Source organism: Nyctereutes procyonoides, unplaced genomic scaffold (assembly GCF_905146905.1).
Source record: "Nyctereutes procyonoides isolate TBG_1078 unplaced genomic scaffold, NYPRO_anot_genome, whole genome shotgun sequence".
Taxonomy (NCBI): domain Eukaryota; kingdom Metazoa; phylum Chordata; class Mammalia; order Carnivora; family Canidae; genus Nyctereutes; species Nyctereutes procyonoides.
In genome coordinates this window covers 8822135-8847434 of record NW_026575034.1, presented here as the reverse complement: position 1 = coordinate 8847434, position 25300 = coordinate 8822135, and the positions used below count along the sequence as shown (strand labels likewise).

Here is a 25300-nt window from a genome sequence, read left to right as displayed (position 1 = left end):
TTAGGGCACAGCTCTGCCCCCTACCCTGCCCTTCCAGGAGTCCCCAGGGACGTGGGAGCTCCTGAGTTCCCCAAACAATAGGAGTTTGCTTGTAGACGAGAAGGGCTGAGCAGTGATTTTCACACTTACATTCTATGAGCAGAATCCCTTTTTTTCCCTGCCCTAAAAAATTGCACACGGGGACTGAGGCTTTACAACGTCTCTTTTTTTGTCTCAGATTACTCAACGTAGGAAGCAGACGTGCAGCTCGAACCCAGGCCTGTCTAGTTTAAGAGCCTGTGGTGTTCACTTCTGTGACAGAGAAGGGGTGTAATAAAAATAGTCTCTACCTCCCCAACCCCTGCTCTTGTTTTTCCTTTGTGGATACAGCAGAATCTGCAGAAGGGAGGAGACTGAGTATTTCTGGAAAGGGCCTGAGTTGACCTGTTGATGGAACCTCAAGAGCTGAAAAAGGAGGGTGGGGGGGGGGCCCTAGTGAGAGGCAGCCTCTTGAGATGGCCCTGGACAGCCCTGGTGCCAGGTACCTCCCACTGTGTTCTCCACAGAGCTTCCTGGGCCAAGGAAAGGCCATCTGCAACAGAATCCGGTTTCCAGGCCCAGTGACCTTGAGCCCTCCCAACAGCTGAGAGAGAGCAGGCCACATGCCTCTGGAGTGCCTGAGATCCTTGGGCAGCTGAGTAGCCTCTTCCCTAGGCCCCTGGGCCTATTTTTATACCACCCTAAGGGCACACACATGTTACAGAACCAAGAAGGAATGAGGAAAAAGTCCACAGGCCACTTAGAATTTAAAACAAAGTGGAAAGAGTCCAGAGCCGAGATCAGCAGGAAGCATCCACTACTTCCCTCTCAGGGCCACATCCCCTGTCACTGCTTATGGTTGGGCCCATAGTCTCTTTCAACATGGAGGCAACACCCATGTCTATCTCTCTGCCTCTTTGGCCACACCCCTGTTTAAACTGTTGTGGACTATACACTTCCCTTTCCATACTCTTGAACACTCACTCAAAGGTCCTTCACAACCCAGTTACCATCATTTCTTGGCTGCTGGGCCACTCTATGCCCCAGGCATACTGGAACATGGGGGACCCCCAAAGAGGCTGTGTACTCCTGTCTCTGTACTTAGCTACATGCTGTCCAGGCTCCCTGGAAGAGCTGATGATTGTCCCACCTGGATAATGTGACCTTTCATCTTCAGGTCAATTGTCATCTCAAGTGGTTGAGATAATTAGGTACCTGTTGTCTTCTGTTTCCCCTGATATTCTGTGTTTGCGTTTCTCATAGCACTCCCTTGTGGTTGTCTGCTGAACTGTCTTCTTGAGGGAGATGCCATGTCTTTCACCTGAGTATCCTAACATAGGGTATACTTAGATGACTGACACCTAGTAGGTGTTTAATAAATGTGGGATGGATGGGCAGACGGATGGCTGGAAGGACCAAGAAGGACCAAGAAGGGAGCTGGCCTGGACTTATCCATGTGACTACAGGACTGTAATATACATTGTCACATCTTATCTATGTCTGTGATTTGGGTACTGGAAGTTCCTTAGCATTTTCCTAGAAGTATCTTTCCTTCTCTTAATTCCTTTTTTTCTTGGTTTATCCAGAGAACCCTAGTCAGTGTAGTTAATTTTTAGTTTACTGAGTTCTTTAATGTTGCTTGAGATAAGCATTTTTAGGCATCCTTACAACCACCAGAGATTACTGACATTGATAGTAAAAATGGTTAAGTGCTTGGGACACCTGGATGGCTTGGTCAGTTAAGTGTCCACGTTGGGGTCAGGTCAAGATCTTGGGGTCCTGGGATTGAGCCCCGCATCAGGTTAGCTGTTCAGCGGGGAGTCTGCTTCTCCCTCTCCCTCTGCTTTAACCCCCTGCTCAAGGTCTCTCTCTCTCTCTCTCTCTAAGTAAATCCATAAATAAAAATCTAAAAAAAAAAAAAAGATAAGTGCTTTACATGTTTTAACTCCTTTTATTCTCATAGAAAGAGAAGTAGATCTTGTTCATTCTGTTGAATGAATGGTATGGAGACCTTAGAGCCTGATGCCATTTGCTGCGCTCTGCTAGGGGCTAAATATAAGTCATGTTAGAGAATCTCTCCCCTTCCCCTCACGCTGTAGAGCCTGGGGTTATTGCCTTTGTCTCAGACTCAGTCTTACGGAAGAATAGCAAGCACATATCTCATAGACTTATAACTGGGTGATGCTTTAGACACCTGCAATGACAGATTTTTATCTTCATAAAATCCTGGGAGAGCAGTTACCTTTATTTCCATTTCACAGATGAGGAAACAGAGGTTTAGTAATGAGCATGAGGTCAGACAACTAATAAGCGACAACTGGGATATGAAGTCTGGCTCTGGAGTCTATTCCCTTAACTGCTAGGCTCCTCTATGTATAAGGAAACTAAAGAAGAGAAGAGATGGACTGTGACCTGGAGGTACAAGCATTATATCTGTAATACTGGCCCTTCTACAGGTGTGGGTGGAGCCTGGGGATGAGGCCTTCCTTCCTGGGAAGGAGATTTGGTTTGAGGAAGAAGATGACGACTAGAATCAGCCAGACCTGGGTCTCCCATCCCAGGCCACGTATGTTGGGCAGGTTACTCAATCTGAGCCTTCCCTCAGTTGTGAGAGGGAGATTATATTGGAAGCTGCCTCCCAGGGTCCCTGCCGGGGATCGGTGAGCGATGGCATAATAAGCACCTGGTATCATACTGGCTCATAGAGAGAGAGCACGTTAGCTGTTCATTCCCTTCTCTGCTTATGAGTCATGTATATCCTAACTATTGTGCATTGAAAGGTTTTTTTCATACTCAAAGTAGGCACCCGTTGTGGTAGGCTGAGCAGTGGACCCACCAAAGGTGTCCACATACTAATCTTACAAACTTGTGTGAGTATGTTATCTTATGTAACAAAAGGGCCTGTGCAGGTGTGACTAAATTAAGGGTTTTGAGATAGGAAGCTTATCCTGGATTATCTGGGCAGGCCCAGTGTGATCACCAGAATCCTTCTAAGGGCGACAAGGTGAGTTGAGGACATGTGACGGCGGGAATGGGAGGCAAGAGATTGGAAGATGCTGTTCTTTGGCTCTGAAGATGTTAGAAGGGGCCGTGAACCAAGGCACGCAGGTGGCCTCTACAAGCTAGAAAAGAGAAGGAAACCGATTCTTCCCTAGAGCCTCCAGAATGGGTACAGCTGGCCAACTCATTTATTGTAGCTCCCCGGGACTGATTTTCCTCTGGAACTGCAAGATAATTTCAGATTGCTTTAAACCACTACATTTTGGTCACTTGTGACAGCCGAAGTAGGAAACTAATACTCTCTGGGATTCAACCAAAATAATTCTTGCTGCGTTAGACAGTAAGCTGTTGGAGTTTCTAGCAGAGGCTCATGCTGCTCCTACAAGCCCCTTGGATTTCGGAGTTGACCGGAAGTTGCTTCCATCATTAGGACACTTGAGAATGAAGTTTGTGCTAAATTCGAAGCAGGCTACTATAGGGAGGTAGGGGGAGAAGGGAGCCCCACAGTAAGTTTCCAGCACCATGCAGCCATATCATGGGTCACTTCAGGCACTAAGTTGTCTCGGGAGCCACAGGTGCCAATCACAAGTTGGGCTCCAGGTATTCCTGACCTCTTCGTGAACATACACTGATGAGTAGGGACTGCGTTTCCCCAACTGATGCGTGTCTGTCTTGTTACTAATATGTTTAAACAAATATTGAGATATTTATCATATTTTATTAACATCAAAGCTTTGTAATATGTATAGTGTGTGTTTCATTTTTGGGTTCAATAAAAATCTCCGTGTTCCCAGCACCTGGCACGGTGCTAGGTACATTGGAAGTGCTAGGCTCATGTTTCTTAGATGGATGAGCTAAACAATTAACGGTCCAACTGGTCAGGTGCTTTCCCAGAGAGTGAGGGTGATGTTACCCCTCAAATTTTAATATGTCACATATGGGATATGTATTTTGTATTTTTCAACGCTATAAAGAAACTTGAGTGGTCCTCAGCCAAGAAATTCTCTCGAATCTTCTCTCACTATTTTATATTTTAACTGAGTTACAAAGGCATGTCGAAAAGACCCCCTTATAGCAGGTTATTTTTATTGATGAAGGAAGTAGTGTTTGGTTTGGCAAGGCCTCCCAGGGCAGTGCTGCTCGCTTCTGAGTGCACAGGGGAGTCACCTGGAGAGCTTGTCCCAACAGCGCTGGGCCCCACTTCCAAAGCTGCTGATTCAGTAGACCCGGGGTGGAGCTGGAGTATTTGCATTTTTCACGAGCAAATCTTGGGTGGGGATGCCGATGCTGCTGGTCTGGTGACCACACTCTGTCAAAGGTTGTCTTCAAGCCAAGTACAAAAAGCCTCTTTCAGGCTCTGCCTGTGAAAACATACAGGTAAACATAAATTAGCTGGCAAAGTTGTTTAAAATTTAAAAAATTAACAGGATCTCTGAAGGGTTTATTTAAATTTAAGGATTTTGAATGAGTCGGTTTGCCTTTTTGGGAAGGTTAAGATGCTTTAACCTTCCTGCCCGAGAACTGTAGTGAGCTCTGAGTGGATAAGATCTGAATCGTGCACATGGCCATGGTCTTGGAGTCTGCTAATGTGTTCTGTGTCCCTTCTAGCTCACTTAACCTGTGTGACCCGTGTGTTCCTCTATTGAAAAATTGAAGCGATAATCCTTTAGCACATTGTCCTTCGCTGCCTGTATCTCAGTAGACATTAACGTCTTTGAGGGCGATGTTGCATCTGTCGCTGTGCCCATATGGCCTGGCACCTGGTAGATGCTCCATGCATATTCACTAAAGAAGCGCTCAGCACACCTGCCTTGGGACGGAGGCACTGGCGGTGCTCAGTAAGGTTAAGGAACTTAGCAAACATGAGCATAAGCGGAGGGAGAATAGCTACACATCTTCCTGAGCTAAAAGAGAAATCGGATGGTGATTTATAACCATGTAGACTGTGGTTTATGGAACAGCCATCTGGGCCTCATGCTTGGATCCACCTCCTTGCATATGTCTTCATGCGGTTCTTATGTTTCAGCCTAGCATCAAAGGGGTGTTTTTGTATGTGTGTTTGTTTTGTTTTTTTTTGTTTTTGTTGTTGTTTTTTCCCCAGAAGCAGAACAGAGCAAGGACTCCCTCTCTGTACTTGGTTAAAGCCCGGTCAGCCTCGAGTTGGGGACTGGTCAGTAGGTACATGCCAGTGTGCTCAACCCCAGCAAGAGGAGGAGGTCGCTTGCCAACAAGCTCAGGTCAGGTCCCAGAAGACCTTTTAAAACTAGAATAAAAACTGAGTCAATGCCAATAGATGAAAATCAATGTACTTCATAAAAATTGACCTTCCAGCTTTTTTTCTTTTCTTTCTTCCTTCTTCTTCCTCTCTCCCTCACTCTCTATTTTTTTCCTTTCTGCCTTCCTTCCTTTCAGAAAAGACCTGATGATCTGTTAGTGCTGGGTTGGCACTCCTCAGGCCACAATTGGCTAAAACAGCCAGCAGCCGCCCCCTCGAGGTGGGTGTGGGGTGCATTTGTCCTATTCCTCACCATTCCCTCTTGTCTTACACGCAGCTTTTGTTATTCATTCATTACACGCATTTGAGGTTTGTGATCCTCAAACTATTGTATTCTTATGATTGTCATGAACTTCCTCAGGGAGCCTAAGCACTGGCCTAGGGGGCTTTGAAAGATCCTTGTTGGGGGAGCATTTTGACTTCAAAATAATGCCCATCAATGTTTATATGAATCATTTCTGCTCCTGAAGATTTCAAACACTAGAAAAGGGCATAAATATCTCTCACAAAACATGTACAGGAGAAAGTGGGAAAAGCCAGCTCCTTCCTCTATGAAGTGCCCTTTGTCCTTTTGATAGGAAGATGGGATTTGGTTTGGAGGGACCCATTATTCACCTGGTCACATGGTCACAGGGTCAGCCTAAGCCCCCAGGGTAGGGGAGGTGACCAAACAGAGTGGTCCAGAACAATAGTGAAGCTCTTGCCATTTGGTGGTTAACGTTCCATGTTTGTAGAGGGCTTCACAGCTTTAAACCTCTTTCCATTTAGTTGTTCCAATTCCACCTCTACCATTTATTTAGTAACTACAGTTTTAGGAGGTCACTTTAGTACCCTGTGCCTCCATTTCCCCATTTGGAAAACAGTGATAGTGTTTACCTCACCTACTGGTGAAAATGAACTGAAATAATAATGTCTGCCAAAGAATTTATCCCAGTGTTTCACGTTTTCTAAGCATGTAGGTATCGGTTTCTTGGAAGGTGCTCTGTAAGGCTTTCGGGAAAGGGATAATTATCCCTATTTCTCTGAAAGGAAAACTGAAGCTTAGGGAAGTCAAGGGCCTTACCCTGGGATAGCCAAGGAGCTGAGAAATCCACAGGCTTCCCCTCTGGTTCTGTGCCATCCCTAATCCCTCTCTCTGGGAGGGTAAAATCTCCTCTTAGTAATGGCTCCAGTCACGATGCAGATGACAACACTTTGACATGAGCTTTATCTGCAGGAGAAGATGGAAGCTGGTGGCAAAAACCTCCTCTTTCTCACACATTTCCTCTGAAGGAGGAGGAAGACGAGAGGAGGAGGACATGCAGCCTGGATTCCCTTCCCTGTTGTGAAGAGCAACTTGCTCCCTTTCCTGGGAGATTCTGAGAGAAATCAAATGGGAATTAAAGCCTTTCCCGGCCCCGTTCTGCTTCTCGAAGGGGATCCTGCAGTGGAAGAAGCTCTAAAGCAAAGTGCCTTTTAAGGGTTAGCCTGCAGCTGGCATGTTTCTTTTGACTTGATGTTTACCCCCCTGTCTTGTGAGACTCCTTTTAGAGAGACTTGTGGAGATTTTATTCTGAGCTTCAGATGTACTGGTACTTTATTATTTATGACTAGCTCTAAAGTGCTCTATTTTTATAGTCACCCAACAGTTTAGTTTTAACCTTCAGGGGGAGTGTATTTTCCTAATAATATAGATAGAATTGTATGAAAGGCCCAATATTTAACCATTTTTTTTACCTCCAAAAATTGCAATCCTGTCCGGTTCAATGGAATACTTGACAAGGACAGAAATAGTAACAGAGATTAGCATTATATGACAAGTTAAAAATTGTCCACTGTTTCTTCCCAGGTGCATTAGATATCTTGTAGCCTTGGAAAGCTCAAGGATATCCTGTAATAGAGACCTTCCTTGTCTAGTCTGTTCTCTTCTTCCGGTGGGCTTTGTGTCTCTGACATTCTGCCTATGGCAGTGAACAGAGTTGAGAATTATTTTAATTATTCATAGCATTTGTAATTTTCGATAACATGATTTCTGGTAGGCTGGCATGTGGCACTTCGCTTAGGTCACAAATTTTAGAATCTGTAACTATTAATCAAATCTAGGTTCTTGGTATATTTTGTGTACCACTTGCAAAAGCTCCCAAATTATGTGTTAATCATCACCAGGGCGGTCTAGAGTTCAGGCTCCATCTGTAGCCATACCTAATAGCTTTTTAAAAAAAAATAAAGAAAAAAGAAATAGATTGAGGTAATGTATACATACAAAAGGTGCTATAGTGGTACGCCTGGCATATAATACTATATATAGGGATCCCTGGGTGGCACAGCAGTTTGGCACCTGCCTTTGGCCCAGGGCGCGATCCTAGAGACCCGGGATCGAATCCTACATCAGGCTCCCGGTGCATGGAGCCTGCTTCTCCCTCTGCCTGTGTCTCTGCCTCTCTCTCTCTCTCTCTCTCTCCCTCTCTCTCTGTGACTATCATAAATAAATAAAAAAAATAAAAAAAAAATAAATAATAATACTATATATATAAAAAATATATATAATAATAACCCACTAATTGCTAGCAGCATCTGGACTTGAAGTGGACAGGGAAGGGCAAGTTTTGAATTACATCTCCCGCAGAAAAGAGCGCTACAGGGTGATAGATGCAGGCACAGGAAGACAGAGCAGATGCCTTCATCACAGCCTTCACTGGCGGGAGGGCAAAGTCTTGCAGGATTCTGAACTGAGTAGTAAGGCACTGTGCTTGGCTTTGCTTTCTTGGCTGGTGGTGCTGCCAGGGTGTGTCTTGCACTTGCGTGCAGGCTATGCTTGGAATTGCAGGGTCGAAACCCACGGACTGACTGCTCACGAGCAACCCAGAAGAACCCTAGCTACGGATCGCGGGGAACTGGCTGCACCACAGAACTGCCTTCACGGGCTGGTACAAGGGAACCGGCCCCCGCACTGGTGGACAAGTCTGGCTCTTGCCCTTCGTCTGCAAATGATCCCGTTTCCCTATTCGTTTACATGTACTTGCTTTGCAGGTAAAATGATCTATTCTAGTGGCATTTCCAAAACTGAGGATTTGCTGCATTCAAGACGTATATGAAGGATCTGCTGGTTTGTTTCGTATTATGTTTCTGTTCTGCCTCTTGAAGACTTTGTGTTTGGTTTATGGGTTTAAGGATGTAGATATGGCAAAGATACAAAAAAGAACTAGATTAAAAATAGTGAGCATAGTGAGTCAGTGTCAGGCTTTCGAGCTGGTGAGTTGAGAGGTGTGAGTTAACCCTTACCACGTTTGTGACCTGTGTCGAGTGGGGAGATACTCGCTTCAAGTCTGCTTTTGTGTAAGAGGCTGTGTGCCGCGTGAGGAAGGACCACGCTGGCTTGCCACCTCGCTTTCCCCTTCCCCTAGAGCAGAGAGAGACTGCACGAGAGTAACTGGTCATTATTCATCAAAGAATGGTTGGGGCTACCAAGTTTTAGTTAGTTCCTTGGGTGAAATTCTCTAGCAAGTGTCCACGGCACTGCTCTCCTCTGTTGGTTCAAGAGGCAGCCACACATTTGCGGTCCAGAAGGCAGGGCTTCCTTGTTGAAGTTGGCATCCGAGTCAGTAGCCTTCTCTGTAGGAAAAGCCAGGGTTTTCCGCAAAAGACCCTTGCTCCTTCTTAAGAAACTATCTGTTTTCTTTGGGTTTTTTATGTAACTAAGTAAAAGAGATTTTGACCAGAAATCTTTTGGGACAGAAAGTGCTGATTCTAGCAGAGTTGAAGTGAATTAATTCTAGCTCTAAGGAACCCATTCATAGAGAGGCCGTACTAGTGTCGTGCAATGCAGCGAGCCTCAGAGTTGTCTCACAACTCCAACATGATCCCTCACTTGCAGGAGAGGCCGGTGATCGCTCTTATTCTGCGGTTACGGAATTATATGAAGAAGGAGTCTTTTAAAATTCTGGCTATGTGAAGTTCCAGACTCTTGACCCAGGTCAACCCATCTATGCCTCAGTATCTCTGTTGAGACAGGTATCCACATCCCTATGTTCCAGATGAATTGGAGGCTCGAAGCCGTTACTAATTTTGCTTGGGTCTTGCGGGTAGTCTGTTGGAACCAGAATCCAATAGATGAAAATCAATGTACTTCATAAAAATTGACCTTCGAGCTTCGCTTCTTTTCTTTTTTTTCTTTTCTTTTCTTTTCTTTCTTTCTTTTCTTTCTTTCTTTCTTTCTTTCTTTCTTTCTTTCTTTCTTTCTTTCTTTCTTCTTCCTTTCTTTCTTCCCCTCTCCCTCACTCTCTCTTTCTTCCTTTCTGCCTTCCTTCCTTTCAGAAAAGACCTGATGAGAGGAGTCCAGAGCCCATATTCTTTTGACAGATAACTGTCACCCAATAATTGTGATAGAATACAGGTACCCGTGGGAGAGGTGACCCATGGGAAGCCAGTAGTGGTCCTTCTGCCCTGGTGTGATTTAGTGTACTGCCATCTCTTCAAGAGCAGGCTTGCTGAGATGTAGGCCCGATGTTAGGTGATGAAGAGCACCCAGAGCCCTGGATAGCCAGGCTTGAGGGGAAAGCCAGGAGCAAATGCAAGGCGGCCCAGGTAAGCTCGTCAAACTCTTTGCCAGGGGCCAACTCCAGACATAGCTTTGGGCATGTCGTGGCCTCAGAAGTATAGCCCAGGGACGTCATGTCAAAAATGGCAACACGGGAACAAACACTGCCAGTTATTGGGCACTTGCAAAGCACCACACATAAAGCATCCTCTCACGTAATGACCACCACCACCCTGTGTGATAGGTGGTGCAGTGCCCGTTCCACAGGTCAGGCCCCTGAGGTAACCTAATGGAGATCATAATTTAGTCAATGGCAGAATCAGGATTGGAACCCGGATTTGTCTGACTCCAAAGCCTGTGTTTGTCCCTGAATGCTACTCCTTAGCCCTAATCTGTTCCCCTATAGCACTTGTATCCAGCTCCTAACTTGGAGGCCTCAACTTGAAACAGACCCTTTGTGGGGAGCACTAGGAAGCTAGGCAGCATGACTCTGAAACTGTAGTGGGGAAATGATGTTAGCGACGGCATGCTGAAGGGATGCGCACAGGGGCATCCGCTGGGCCTTTCTGACCATGCAGATCCATAGTAGAACTTCCCCATCCTCTCTCCAAGGGGATACTCCACAGAGCTCAACTGTAAAGGGTCCATTATGGGAGCCTCCAGAGTAAGGACTGATTTCTAGAACTTTAGCTACCCCTCTCTTTCCAGATTTCTCTGTCTCAAGGGAAAAATTGAGCAGTCAGAATATAATAGGGAAATGAAATATTCTAAGCATTTGGAAGCAAAGTGGAAAAAGATAGTCACTGGAGGAATTTGAGATTCTTGTTTTCAATTTTTTTTTCTCCTCTAGCAAGAGGTTTTTTTTTTTTTTTTATCCATATGGACTTACCCATTTGCTATAGCAGCAGAGAGACTCCTATAAAGTTTTTTTTTTTTTAGAACACTTGACAACATCTTGGAAAGCTGAAGTTATAAATATCATATACAATAAGGTGGATAAAGTTGCCAAATCAAAAGAAGAGGCGGGGCAAGGCGTTGAAGCAGCAAGAGAAACAGACACAGGGACCGAAGCCCCATGCAGCCCCTGAGTTCCACATTCTTCAGTTTTCTGTTTCACAGCTGCCATGAAAGCTAAAGCTGATGTGCTGAAGGGCCAAAGATGGGACAGAGGGTCTGGAACCCCTCATGCTACTGGGCTAGGAGGGCATCGTGCATCAACCAAGCAAACAGCAACTTACAGGGTTCACAGGGAGAGATGCTCTTAAATAACTCCCCACCTAAGAGAAGTTGATGTGCTACCATATAGATTTCCCTCGTTTCTGGAGTATCTTCTGGGGTGGGTTTTTTTTTTCTTTTTTTTTTTTAGATGTTATTTATTTATTCATGAGAGACACAGAGAGAGAGGCAGAGACATAGGCAGAGGGAGGAGAAGCAACCTCCCTCCAGGGAGCCCGATACAGGACTCAATCCTGGGATTCCAGGATCATGGCCTGAGCCAAAGGCAGATGTTCAACCACTGAGCCACCCAGGCATCCCTTGTTTCTGGAGTATCCTAAGATGATGGCCAGGCCCCACCAGCTCAGTTCCATGGGACTGTGTCTCCAGAACCACGCTGTGGCCCATGAGCCATGGGATCATGAGATGATACTGGACTCCAACACTGATAGAGGTGTCCAAAAAAAATAGTCAGCTGGACAAATCCTGCACCAGGTCATGGCCTAGGAACGCAGAGGAAAGAGACAACACAGATGAGACAGGCATTTAGGAGGGCGTTTCTCCAGAGTTCATTTTGCTTTTTGGTTTGGTTTCATGATTGGACTTCTTCCCCTCCCCCCCCCTTCTATTTTTATTTTTGGAAAGGGGCAGAGGAAGGAGTGAAAAAGGCATGGAGGCCTGTTGGTTAGCAAGCAGACGTTCCTAGTGCATGTGACCACCGATGCTGACCTTCCCTTCCCATCCCTCCCTGTGTCCATGCCCAGCCCAGTGGTCACTGAAGCCCCCACTTCAAGGACCCCTCTTGAGCCATCCCTGTCGCAAAATAGCCTGTCCTCAAGCTTTCAGATTGGAAGGGCTTGGCCTGACTACTGTCGTCCTGGTGATGGTTGGGGAGGTAGTACTGTTCCTCCATAAGAACTGGAAGGACCGCTGCCTTTCTCTGCTGTGAGCTCTTGGATGTGGCCTGGTGTGGCCAGCCCTCTGCTCTTGCTCAGCATCCTATCTCCTAGCTCGTCTTCTCTGCCTGCTGTCCTCCCACCATTTTGACTCTCTGTTGGTTGCCAGAACGTTGTATGCTACATCCTGCGTGGAATCTTTTAAGCTTTAGGTTTACTAGGTTGGGTGTACTTTTTTCTCCCCACTTTCAGTATCCAGCTAACTCTTAGGTCTCAGCTCAAATTCCCCTTCAGGCAACAAATCTTGAGTGTCCAGTGAGGAGTACATAGCTGGGGCTGTATCAGTGAATAGATGAACCAAAAGCCCTGCCTCTTTGAACCAGCATGCTCTCTCTTCCTTAAGAAATTTTTATCCATCCTTAAAAAAAAAGGGGTGGGGGTGGGGGGAAGCCTGGGTGGCTCAGCGGTTGAGCATCTGCCTTCAGCTCAGGGCGTGACCCCGGGGTCCTGGGATCGAGTCCCACATCAGGCTCCCTGCATGGAGCCTGCTTCTCCCTCTGCCTGTGTCTCTGCCTCTCTCTCTGTGTCTCTCATGAATAAATAAATAAAATCTTTTAAAAAAACCCCACATTTATCCAACCCCCTCCTCCTGCAATCCCCTGGCTAGATCAGGACTAGTACCTGACAGATATTGTCTGTCCTTCCTTGTGCATTATTGACTTATGCCCAGTCCCCAGTGTTAAACTGTCCCCTTCTGTGAGGTTAGGGATTAAACACCACCGTGTACCCAGCAGGTGCTCAGTTGATATGGGTCAAGGAATGGGTAAAAGAATGAATGAATGATGATTTTTGTTGACAAGTAACAGTATCAGGCATGAGGGTCACACTCCTGGATGGAAGTTGTTTGAACTGATGTATGAGGCTCATGAAGAAGCTGCACTGTGCTTTTATAGTGCGCAGAACTCACACGTTCTTGGTCAGCCTTGTCCGGGGTCTAGGTCCACCACTGCTGAAGCTTTAGGCATCTCTCTAGGTATCATTTAAAAAAAAAAATGGTTGTAGCTGTGCCTGACTTTAATGCAGCGACTGTTTGCCTTTCCTCCCAGGATGGAGATCTCCAAGGGACTTGGTGAGAAAGTCTTAACTCATGAAAACTAGCACCCCATTTACCTGCATGCCTGGAGCCCCATCTTCCCCTTGGCCCAGGTACCACCCATAGAGGTGGCCTTAGTTTGCATTAATCATTTTTGTGTGCTTTGCACTCAGCTACACTGGTATTCAGAGAAAAATGCTGCCATGACAACTGCCACAACAGATGGTATTTGATCAGTCTCTAAGCTACAGAGGAGATATACAGCCGTTCTTCCGAGGTTTGCATATTTTACTTTATCATGCGACCCAGTCCAGCCTTAATCGTGGTTGAAATGTGAAGTTTTCCATTTGCCTCCCATCCCTCCCATTCTCTTTCCAGTTGTTTGGCGTTTGTTTTGATTTTCCTTGCTTTCTGGCTGTCCTGGGGTGGAGATGTGCTCTTGGATGTGTGAAGCAAAAACTACAACACACACAGTCGGTGGAAGTTGCCCTCCTAGTCTCAAGTTCAGAGATTGTTGAGAAACCATCCAACTTTGGGATGGAGATCTCAGCTGAGACTAGGAGAGAGCCTTCACTGTTGCCTTTTCCTCCTGGATCATCACTGACTGTGCACGGTGGAGGCCACATGTGGCCCCAAACCAAGGGAAGACGACAGAAGTGCGCCTTGATCTTGGTTGGTCCCCTTACTCCACCCATGCCTTCATTCAGCCCCGTTCTGCTCCCAGGGTCCCCAAGCTACGCCACATGGTGGTCCCACCTCTGGGCTTTCCACCCCCCACCCACCCAGCTGAAACTCAGAGAACTCCCTCCAAGCTCTTGGACCCATTTCTGTGGCAGCAACTACTGGAACAGCTTTCTCCCCCAGCTCAAAGTACAGCTCCCACCACCCCTCGGCAACACTGGAATGTCAGGCTTTGCACAGATTTTTTTCGGCTAATTTTGGAAAGTAGTTTATATTGGCTGCTATGTGTTAATGAACAACTTTGGTCGTATTTACATACTTTGCTGGTTAAGAGCCTTTCCCATCACTCTGCATTCCCAGCTTTAATCAGATCCGCCTCTCGCACTGTGTGTCTGGATAGCACATGAGCCACGGGCCTCATTAAAGATGGACATGAGGACACTCTTGTGCTGTAATGGGGGCCCGGCCATTCCCCTCACCGGGCGTGGTGGCAGTTGGCAGTTTCAGCAGTGCAGGGGGACGGATTGATTGTTCACCTGTATGGTACTTAGAAGAAAACCTTAAGGTGAATTTCGATCACAAGAGAGCTGGATCAAAGAAACATTCTCCCCTTCTGATCTCATTCCAAGTGAAGCCAGGAGGTTGGAATCCACATCTGACCCTATTCTGCTTCCCAGCCCTGCTCTCTTCCCGGGGTGCAGATGAAAAGAGCGTGGGTCTCAGCAGCCTTGTCAGGAGTGATTTTTAACCTTAATGGAACATTATTAAAGAGTGGATTTGAGACTTGAGGAATGTTTTTTGAACTCCTTCTGTGAGCAGAGAAATCATAGTAGAGGAAAAAAATTCAAGGCGCTTGATGGGCTTATGAATCGTCTCTTAAATGATGACCCAAGGTCTTATTTTTGGTTTTAACATATTCCAGGAGTGCAATCCGACCATCCAGATACTGCTCCCTGTTTCATCTCCTCTTTAGGAGAAAGCATTCTTGGTGCCCTTAGGCCTTCTCTCTTCACTTAATGAAGGAATATCCTGATGCTTCTTTGCTTAATGCTCTGATTCTCCCTGAAATGCCTGGGGATTGGTGTGCGTGTCAGATGGCTCTGTGGACCCTAAGGAGAAGGGTTATATAAATGTGGGCTCCTGGACAGGAAGGAGGACTCTGCACCAGCACGGTCAGAAGAATCAAGCGCGGTGCCTGGAACAGAGCTGACATCTCCACAGTTATATTGATTGGTGAAAAGAATCGCAGGTTTCTCAACCTTGGCACTATTGACCTTTTGGGTAGGATTTTTCATTGTTATTGGGGCGGGGGGAGGGCAGTCCTGTGCATCTTAGGATGTTCAGCATCATCCTTGGCCTCTCTGGCTGCTAGATGCCAGTAGCACGCCCTCCCAACATTGTGATAACAGAGAATGTTACCAGCCAGGTGTCCCCTGGGGTGGCAAGATCATCACCCCTTCTCTCCCACCCTCCCTGCCCTGTGGAGAACTGATCTAAATTATGAAATTCTTTGAAAGAATGATAAGGATTTGAAAAAGCAACAAGAGGAAGAAGTAGTCTAGGCAACCTATTTATAATTATTCCTTTAATAGAATTTAACATTAAAAGAAAACCCAGTAGATGACCAAATTGAAAGGAACCAAGGGCTGGCCTTGCAGGAAGAAATTACCATGTTCTTTAAATGATACTATATTCATTGAATGTCCCATGAATGTGCCAAGTGAATGTGCGCTATGCTTCTTGGAAGGGATCTCTATAGAATTACAATGTTGTAGTAGAAGCAGAGCTTTTCTTAAATATGTTGGTGGATGTCTTTTTTTTTTTTTTTTTTTTTAATCCATGTCCTTCTGCTGCACTGTTGAAAAAAACTTAACCTACCCACGTCAGCACACCTCCATGACGCTTGCCAGGATAGATACCAAGTGTACTATTTTTGATTTTACATTAACAGATTCCGGGCGGTCAGCTTTTTATCTCAATTCCCACGGGGATGTAATTGCGGAAACCTCCCTTATCAGCCATGTGCAAGATCTACTGAAGAAGCAGGATAGGACTATTCAAAGAAAAAAAAAGGGGGGGGGTAGAAGATTTTTATAATTTTATCATGATTTAAGTATCAGTGCCTCTTTGTGGAGGCAACAAAGCTTTTGTGTGGTTTGGGTACATTGCCGTTGTGTACAGTAGAGGAAATCAGGACTCAGAGTTCTCTTTCTCCAAAGCGGGATTTTGTAACAGGGGGAAATAGTATTTAGAGATGTAATTTTGATTACTTACAAATGTAAGCAGATTGCTTTGCAACACTTTCCATGAAGTGTGTGTGGGGGGGCCCTTCTTGCCATTCTCTTCCCCCTTTCCCCTCCCCCTTCCTTCCATGTTGGTGGCACCTGATTGTCCCTGTCAGTCATTCTGGCTTGGAAGGAAGGAAGACTTAAAAAGCAATCTTGTGGGCAGCCTGGATGGCTCAGCGGTTTGGAGCCTGCCTTCGGCCCAGGGTGTGATCCTGGAGTCCCGGGATCGAGTCCCACATCGGGCTCCCTGCGTGGAGCCTGCTTCTCCCTCTGCCTGTGTCTCTGCCTCTCTGTGTCTCTCAGGAATAAATAAGTAAAATCTTAAAAAAAAAAAAAAAAAAGTGGGGGTGGGAGGCGCAAAACAAGATTTTTTTTTTTTTTTTTAAGATTTTACTTATTTATTAGAGAGGCAGAGACACAGGCAGAGGGAGAAGCAGACTCCCTGCAGGGAGCTTGATCCTGAGAACCTGGGATCATGACCTGAGACAAAGGCAGATACTCAACCACTGAGCCACCCAGGTGCCCCTTGCCTCCCCTTTTATAAGAAATGATTTTCTGCGATCGTGGCAGGCATAACCCGTAACATCAGCATTTCTTTAGTTTGCAGGAAATTGCATTTTGCCCTTTTTCCTAGAGATGGGGGAAGATATCTCCCAGATGCCCATCTTTGAGGGTGAGCTGGAGGCTGGGAGAGAGGCGGGAACGTGTGCTGAAAGCTGCAAGGATGGAGCAACCTCAGGCTCAGCGTGGAGGAGGGTCTTATAATATGAGACCAGTTTTATTCGGGTGTCCCACAGCCTAACTTCGTGTTTGGGAGGTCTGAAGACTGGGAGCAGGGAAGGCGAATGCTGGACATGGGGGAGGAGGCCATGCATTTCGGGAAGTCTGCTTCGGAGCCAGACTGGACTCAAATTAGAGGTCTCACACCCTAGATGCTTTGCTCTGTGACTGGGAAGTAGCCTTCTGAATATCCCCTGGGGAGAGGGACGGAGCGTGGTCTCAGGGTTGAACACAGTCTGAGTTTCTAAGAATGCTGACTAGAGCCTAGGAAGGCAGGTGGGCGGTGGAGGGGGGTCTCCACTGTGAAATGCAAACCGTGTGAAATTCAAAGATCCTTGTGCCAGGTCAAAAGCAGTTTCTTTTATTTATGGTCATCGTTGACATTAATCGAGCCTGAACATTTTCCTGTATACCAAAAAATCATTAGTCCTGACAAGTGAAGTCAAATCAGACCTTTGGGAATGACCTAATTGTTCTTTCCCGAGGGCTGGACATTTGCTTGCCCTTGGCCGTGGCATCAGCCCTGGCAAGCCCGGAGGCCTCCCAGACTCTGGCAGGTGGGTTCCTTGTTGTCGCAGAAAACATAAAGGGCAGAGGGGCTCGTTGAGGCCACAGCCCTCCCTCGTCATCTGCAGTGCCTGCCTTCCTGAGAATTTTGTGAGAAAATGTGGCCCAAGCCCTGCTGAAACCCCCGTTCGCTGTCTCACATTTGATGGCATGCCTCCTTGCTACTGGAAATTTCTCCCAGCTGCCAGTGGTCGGGTGGGCCTACTGTCCCCTTCATCCCCACCTCCATTTTTCTGGCAGCTGCTCAAATTTTCAGGATAGTTCTAGTGACAGTGGTGCACATAGGCTCTCCCATTCCACTCTGGTTATTTTTGGCAGCCATGAGCAAGCCAGGGCCTTGACTTCTGGAGCTGTGTGGTTGGAATATTAGGTAACTTTTTCCTGTGCAAGTACAGACAAAGAGTCCTGACCTGCACCCATCCATCCATCCATCCATCTGCCGTTCACACGTCCTTTTTCGTCATTGGGAACCTTAGCAAATGCACAGTGAACCCTCTCTCTGACATCGCCCTTTGTTCCTGATAAAAGGTGGCTCTGGAGAAGGCTGAACATTGATTGAGTCTATGTTGTTGTTGTGTTTTTTTTTTTTTTTCTTTTCCTAGATTGAAAACATAGATGCCTGCTTGAATTTCCTGGCAGCTAAGGGAATAAACATCCAGGGGCTGTCTGCAGAAGGTGAGTCAGAACACTTGTCGTAAAGCTGCCTTTTCATCGTTAGAAATGCCCACCTGTTCCTTACTGATGCCTTTAATACAGTTAAGCCCAGGGGTGCTGGTGGGCTCTTCTGGTTTTGTTTTCTTCCTGGTTTTAAGGCTGCTCGAGGCCTGTCTAGACTCGAGGATGCCAACTTTCTGACACCTAAAGAATCACTCCAGGAATGTAGGTTCAACCATGCTGGCCATGCCTGCGAGAGACTGAGGGAGAGAGTCCTGGAAATGGAGCTGCTGCTCTTGAGGAGAGCTTAACCAAACAAGGCTGATTCGATTCACCCGGCTGGCAATTCAGTTAATTATCAAGCCAGGCCTTATCTGTGGGAGAGAGAACGCTTAGCCACAGCACATATTTAAGTTGTACAGTTCCCAGGGAAAAATGCCGAATCCTTATCTCTTACTTTTATTAGAAGAAGCAGCACTTTTCCTAGCTCAAAAAGAAAAAAAATAAATAAAAAGAAAGAAAACACGTGATATATTAATGAGAGGCTACGTTCTGACATCCTGATTAGTTTTTAATTAACTCCAATTGGGTGGCTAATTAGCACATTAGCGTGTGCTGGTGGTTCGCTATTCAATGAAGTATTGGTCTGGAGATGGCTGGTCCGAATTCTCAGCCGCCTCAGGCAACATCTCGCCCTGGAATCTTCTGCGCTCTCTCCTGTTTGTAAATACCAGCGGCTGCCAGCTCAGGAGCTGCCCCAGGCCCCGGCATCCTCCCAGGCTCATTAGGCTGCACCTGCCTCCAGTTGTCCCAGAACAGGTAAAGCAGTTTGGGCCTCACATGACCCCACCTTTCCCTAGCGAGGCTGCTTGTTGAGAAGATGCCTATTAGTAGCGACTCAGGTGGTCGGGGTGGGGGGCCAGGGGGGCCAGTGAGGGAGGAAACAGCCCAGCGGAACAGGTAAGTGCCCGTTCCTCGCCGCTGCCCTGCTATGCGGCGAAAGCTTGGTGTTCCTGGCTGTGTGGACGGCACTGGGGGCGGGTGGCTACCGTTGGTGCCTCGTAGGCGTGTCACGTCTGAAGGCGGCGACCTCTCAGGTGCCAGGCCTGTCCCAGGTCGGGGCTGGACACACCGCTTCCAGAGGTCTCCGTGGCTGCTGCTGGGTAGTCCCGGCTCTGGGAGGGGAGGTCCTTTGAGGAATCCTTTGCCCTTGGGGAGGGGCCCTCCACGGTGGAGCCGAGATCTGGGCTGAATGACATAGGGAACGCACATTGCTGGGGTGGGGGGGGGTTGGTGTGGTGTTTCCACACATAGGGAGGGAGGTGCAAATTCCCATTCGAGGAGCATCATTGCCTTCTGGGGGGAGTTCCTGCGCTGGCTGGTGGGTGACAGGCACACACGCCTCGGGTTTCTGGGAAGTCGTCAGGCCCCAGGCCTGTGCCCCCTGGCAGGCCATCAGTAGGGGCTTTCAGAGTCCTACTCAGCACAAAGGACTCTGGGGAATGTGGACTCTGTGTAGGTCAGCTTCACCCCATGTGGCCTGGAGGTGACACCTGGCCACTCTGCCATCTATCTAAGCGTTCTCTTTCTGCCTTGCTCCCCTACACCTAGCCCATCTTTTTTTTTTCTTTTTTTTGAGATTCTATGTGTTTAACAGCACAAGCAGGGAGAGCAGCAGGCAGAGGTAGAAGCAGACTCCCCACTGAGCAGGGAGCCCAATGTGGGGCTCGATCCCAGCACCCCAGAATCATGATCTGAGCTGAAGGCAGACATTTAACAAACTGAACCACCCAGGTGCCATCCCTCCCCCAACTCTTTATACCTTAAGGCATAGGTTTTTCAGTAAATACTTTTGAATAAACCACCTGCGCCTTTTTTTTTTTTTTTTTTTTAATGAGAGTGAGAGAGAGAAGAGAGAAGCAGGCTCCACGCAGGGAGCCTGATGCAGGATTTGATCCCAGGAAGATTTGATCCAGGGTCATGCCCTGGGCCGAAGGCAGGCACTAAACCGCTGAGCCACTCAGGGATTCCCCCAACCTGTGCTTTTTATTTTATTTTTAATTTTTTTCCACCTGTGCTTTTTAAAAAGGTTTTTATGTGTAGCAGCTCCAGCATTCACAACTGAGGTGGGAATTTATAATAGCTTGAGTTTACAGAGGAGAAAAGCTTGGCTTCAAGAGGTTATGAGTGACCTCCTCAAAGCCTGTACCTAGTGAGCAGCAGAGCCAGAGCTGAACCCAGGCCTCTGTGATTTCACAACTTGTATTTGTGGTGTCTTTTGGGACAGCAGGTGGATGAAATCGAGGTGTGTCACGTACAGGTGAAAGAAACCAGAAACGATTTAGAACTCTGTGTGCTGGAACACTGTCTCAGAGGATGTGCAGCCCACAGAGGCATATCGTGCAGACGCTCAGCCCCAGCCTCGTTCATGTTAGGATGTGGCCTTGAAGGGTCTCTGTGCACAGATTAGGATGTGGCCCTGGAGGGGCACTGAACCAGTGTGTTGAGGTATCCGTCATGGGGCACACCTGTGAAGAGGCTTCATGCTGGTTCAGTAACTGCCCCCCCCCATGATGTTGAACCCACCCATCTTCCCTGCTGAGTAGAGACTCACTTCCTGATTGATGTCTTGGCCAGAATGTATAACTTGTCAGTCCTGGTCAGTTATTAGAACAGTTTTATGCTAATGTTTACAACAGTTTTATTTTTTTATTTTTTCTTTAAATTCAATTTAACACATAGTGTATTATTAGTTTCAGGGGTAGAATTTAGTGATTCATCAGTTGCATGTAACACCCAATGCTCATCACATCAAGTGCCCTCCTTCGTGGCCATCACCCAGTTACCCCATCCCCCCACCCACCTCCGCTCCAGCAACCCTCAGTTTGTTTCCTACAGTTAAGAATCTCTTGTGGTTTGTTCACCCTGTTTCTGTCTTACTTTATTTTTCCTTCCTTTCCCCTATGTTCATCTGTTTGGTTTCTTAAATTCCACATATGAGTGAGATCATATGGTATTTGTTTTTCTCTGACTTATTTTGCTTAACATAATACCCCCTAGTTCCATCCACATCATTGCAAATGGCAAGATTTCATTCTTTCTGATGGCTGAGTAGTATTCCATTGTGTGTGTGTGTGTGTGTATGTATACCATATATATATACACATATATACCAAAAATTTTTACATATATTTTTACATATACCATACACACCCACCAACCACATATCTTCTTTATCCATTCATCTGTCAATGGACATCTGGGTTCTTTCCATAGTTTGGCTACTGTGGACATTGCTGCTATTACATGAGATGCAGGTGCCCCTTCGAATCACTATGTTTGTATCCTTTGAATAAATACCATTGTGGTGCAATTGCTGGGTCGTAGGGTGGCTCTATTTTTAAGTTTTTGAGCAACCTCCACACTGTTTTCCAGAGTGGCTGCACCAGCTTGCATTCCCACCAGCAATGTGAAAGGGCTCTCCTTTCTCTACATCCTCACCAACATCGGTTGTTTCCTGAGTTGTTAATTTTAGTCACTCTGACTAGTGTGAGGTGGTATCTCGTGGTTTTGGTTGGTATTTCCCTGATGCCGAGTGATGTGGAGCATTTTTTTTTTTTCATGTCTGTTTGGCCATGTGTATGTCTTCTCTGGAGTAATGTCTGTTCATGTCTTCTGCCCATTTCTTGACTGGATTGTTTGTTTTTTGGGTGTTGAGTTTGGTCAGTCCTTTATAGATTTTGAATGCTAGCCCTTTATCTGATTAGACATTTGCAAATATCTTCTCCCATTCTGTAGGTTGGTTGCCTTTTAGTTTTGGTCTTGTTTTTAAACATCACTTTCAAATGCTGCTCAAAGAGCTCTTTTTCACCCATATGCCCAAGAGCAAATGGCTTTAGAAGATTGAGGGTGGTGGAGCTGGGTGGCTCAGTCGGTCAAGCATCCAACTCTTTGTCTCGGCTCAGGTCATGATCTCAAGGTCCTGGGTCAAGCCTTGCATTTCTCTTCCCCGCCCCTTCCCAGCTCACGCATGCACGCATGCACTCTCTCTCTCTTTTCCCCTCTTTCAAAAGAAAAATTGATTTAAAAAAATAGAAGGAAAAGAGGAAGGAGATTGAAGAGGGATGGGACCTAATGACCTCTGCCCACCCCCCTCCCTTTGCCAGAGCCCCTAGGCCTGGGGCAGGTACAGCAAGCAGAATGCTACTGCTAGTGATGTTGCTGGCCTCTTAGGTGGCCAGAATGGCTGCTGTCCCCGAGCGGGAGTCTCTGCATGCCCCACTGCCCATGGACTTCCTCCCATGATGCTCCCAGGACATCAGTAGTCTTTTGAGAGATTGTCCAGCAATCCTGGCTCTCCCTCAGTGGGCAGCATTTATATCAGGCACTCCCCGACTCGGGGCCCTCGTGGTCCCCACGTAAGGTGTTCCTAGCAGACTTTCCTCTGCTCATCCCTGCATTATCCTATCCGCTACAGAACTGGCAGGAATGTGTGGGCTCCATCTTCTGTAACCTGGAAGCCCCCTCCACACAGCTTCTCTCCAGCTTGTCCCTCCCCGACATAGGTGGCCAAGAGGCAGACCTGCTAAGTCTGAGCAGAGTAGATATCCATCCAGGGCCTGGAATGCCAGCACCCGACTTGGAGTGATTCTCTTGGCGCCTCTACTCTTTTGTCTTCGAGGAGCGCAAGGACTCCACCTTCTTTTCCTTGGTGAGGGGGCGAAATATGCAGACTCTGATCGTCAGACATGACCACGCTCCCTGCTCTGTGACACTTTCTCACCTGGATGTTCTGTGTTCTTTGTTTTCGTTGGTTTGTTGTTGTCTTTCATCCATTGAGGCATTTTATTTGCATGTATGTATTACATCCCGAGAAAAGGAATCCCAGGATTTTCCCTCCTGTGTGTTTTCACCTTGCATCGTCATGGTCCGTGGTGCCAGCTGAGGTTGTCCGTACAATGAAACCAAACTGGTGGGACAGGAGCAGATTATCCTGCCATTTTTCTTAATCTTTGAGTTGTATATCCAGTCTGGGGCTGATCCCTCCATACTTGTTTAACCTGCCCATGAGGTTCACAACGATTTTCCCAGCTCTGTGTTCATCAGGGATTTCAAATTGCCAATGTAACTGTGCTTCATTGTCACATGTAGAAACTGAAGGACAACTTTGGAGCACGGCTGATTAAGAGCCTGGTGTTTGCCTCTCTTTTCGGCATTCTTAAGGCTCTCGGGGGCATCTTTCAGGACGTTCATGTGGAGTTCATGGGAAATCACATTACAGTGGCACAGAAAGATGGCAGAAAGAGTCCTCTAGATCTTCTTACCTTGACTTTTGGGGTGGGAGGTAATGATGATGTTTGAGAGTAAGACTGGTTCTGGACTAGTGCAGTCTTGTGGGAAGGTGCCTGGCCCTGAGTTTTGTCAACTCCCGGAACTTACAGAGGAAAAGTACGTAGAGACGTTTATCCTCAAATGGGCTTTATTCACGTCATTCAATTTCAGGATTACAAGAGCCCTCTCACTTGGCATACTGTTTAAATTGTAGGATAGGAGCCATTTTTGGAGAACCTAGGTGGCAGGCTCTGAGCTAAGGGCTGTATGTGTTTTATATCTTATTTAATCCCCCGCCCCCAGCAACCTTTTTAAAATTTTTTGTTTGTTTCTTTTTTAATTAATTCATGAGAGAGAGAGGGAGAGAAACAGAAGACATAGGCAAAGAGAGAACCAGGCTCCCCTCAGGGAGCCCAGTGTGGGACTTGATGCCCGGACCCAGGATCACGCCCCGAGCCAAAGGCAGACGCCCATCCGCTGAGCCACCCAGGCGTTCCCCCCCTCCCCAGCAACCTTTTGAGACCAGTATTCATCTTATCCTCACCATACAGATGAGGAAACTAAGACTCAGAGAGATTTAAGTCCCACGTGGGAGGTCTACAAGATCTGCTGTGGCTAAGCTACTCATGCCTGTTTCAGAGGCCTGGTATTTTCTGTCTCTCCCCACCGTTTACACTTCTAACCACCTGCCTAATTACTAGAAAAGCATTATTGTGTTTAAAGAAATAATGTAGTTTTAATGCTTTTTGTTTTCCTTTTGAAGATGATTGAGTGCCCCGAGGCTCCTCCTCTGATGAAAAACATCAGTGGTTGGAAAGCCCCACAGGTACTTGTCTGCCTTTTTCAATGACTAAAGCAGGGTTTGGAACCCCAGGAGGGTGTATGCACCTGTCTTTGAAACATTGCAGCAGATCGTGCCCTGCCCCAACATGCCTGCCAGAGGACCACAGAGAGCCTTTGTTCCAGGGTAGAGGCTGCAGGCCCAGATGAGCCCCATGCAGACGCTACTGGTTTGGGGCACTTCCCCTGGACTAGGTCTTCCTGCCCCCTCTGTGTTCCAGAAGGTTGGACCTATCCATTGTCATGTGAGCTTGGGCCTCACCCAGCCTGGGTGATTTTTCAGGGTCCCTTCAGCCCCTCCCCGACACACACTCCACCTGTCTCGACCATCTGTACACCTGTCCTGTGAGGAAGGATGGCCTGTATCCTTGGGAGTTCTGAGAACACCTAGCCCTGAGCCCATCCTCCTGTCATGGAGAAGTGCAGGTCTGGGGGTGAGGCATATCCTATTTTAGTTCAGCAAACATTTCCTGGGCACATCCTGTATACCAGGCATAGTATATCAGTCATGCAAAATTAGGTTTAATTTCAGTTAGTAAAAGAGCTGTACTAGTGGTATGTACGCAGTGGTGGCCAGAGAAAGGCAGTGACTGGCTTTGCCTGGGCAGTTGGGGGCTTTCTGGAGGCAGTGATGTTTCCCCTGAGTTTGACAGGGTACATCAGGCATTCACCAAACAGGAAAGGGAGGTCGTGGGAAATCTAGACCAAAGACGAGGCATATAGATAATATGACAGGAGCAAAGACTAGGTCTTTGTCAACCTTGAGGATTAGAGGGACAGAGGCAAGAAGAGCCTTCCGGTGCCTCCAGGAAGGAATGAAGTTGGTTGCCGACTTGGTGAGCTCAGACCTGGCTTGGCCAGAAACCTAGATGCTGAGCTTCTTCCCCTTTTATTCTAAGCCAGAGAGCAGAACGTCTCTCTGGAGCATTAGAAGAAAAGCAGCAGGCGGATTGTTTCCATTTCCTTTTACCTGCATCACCTCTTTGGCAGTGTGGACCTGATTCTGTTACCGAAAGGGGCCCTGTAGGCTCTCACACCCTTCATCTGTCCCATGTCCCCTATGGGTACAGTCATTGACTGGCTTGATGAGCAGGACCTAGAAGGGCTGCAGGAAGGGGTGGGAAGTTATGTGGTGAATGTAGGTTA

General features: G+C 47.0%; 1 protein-coding gene across 7 annotated transcripts in view; it reads left to right on the top strand.

The window, feature by feature from the left end:
• NAV2 (neuron navigator 2) overlaps positions 1–25300 on the top strand; it is a 724598-nt gene that overhangs the window by 461448 nt on the left and 237850 nt on the right. For all 7 annotated transcript variants that reach the window (XM_055317510.1, XM_055317509.1, XM_055317508.1 and 4 more), the window contains one exon: positions 17932–18004. In XM_055317510.1, the coding sequence (XP_055173485.1) occupies positions 17932–18004 (73 nt within the window). The remainder of the gene's footprint in view (positions 1–17931; positions 18005–25300) is intronic.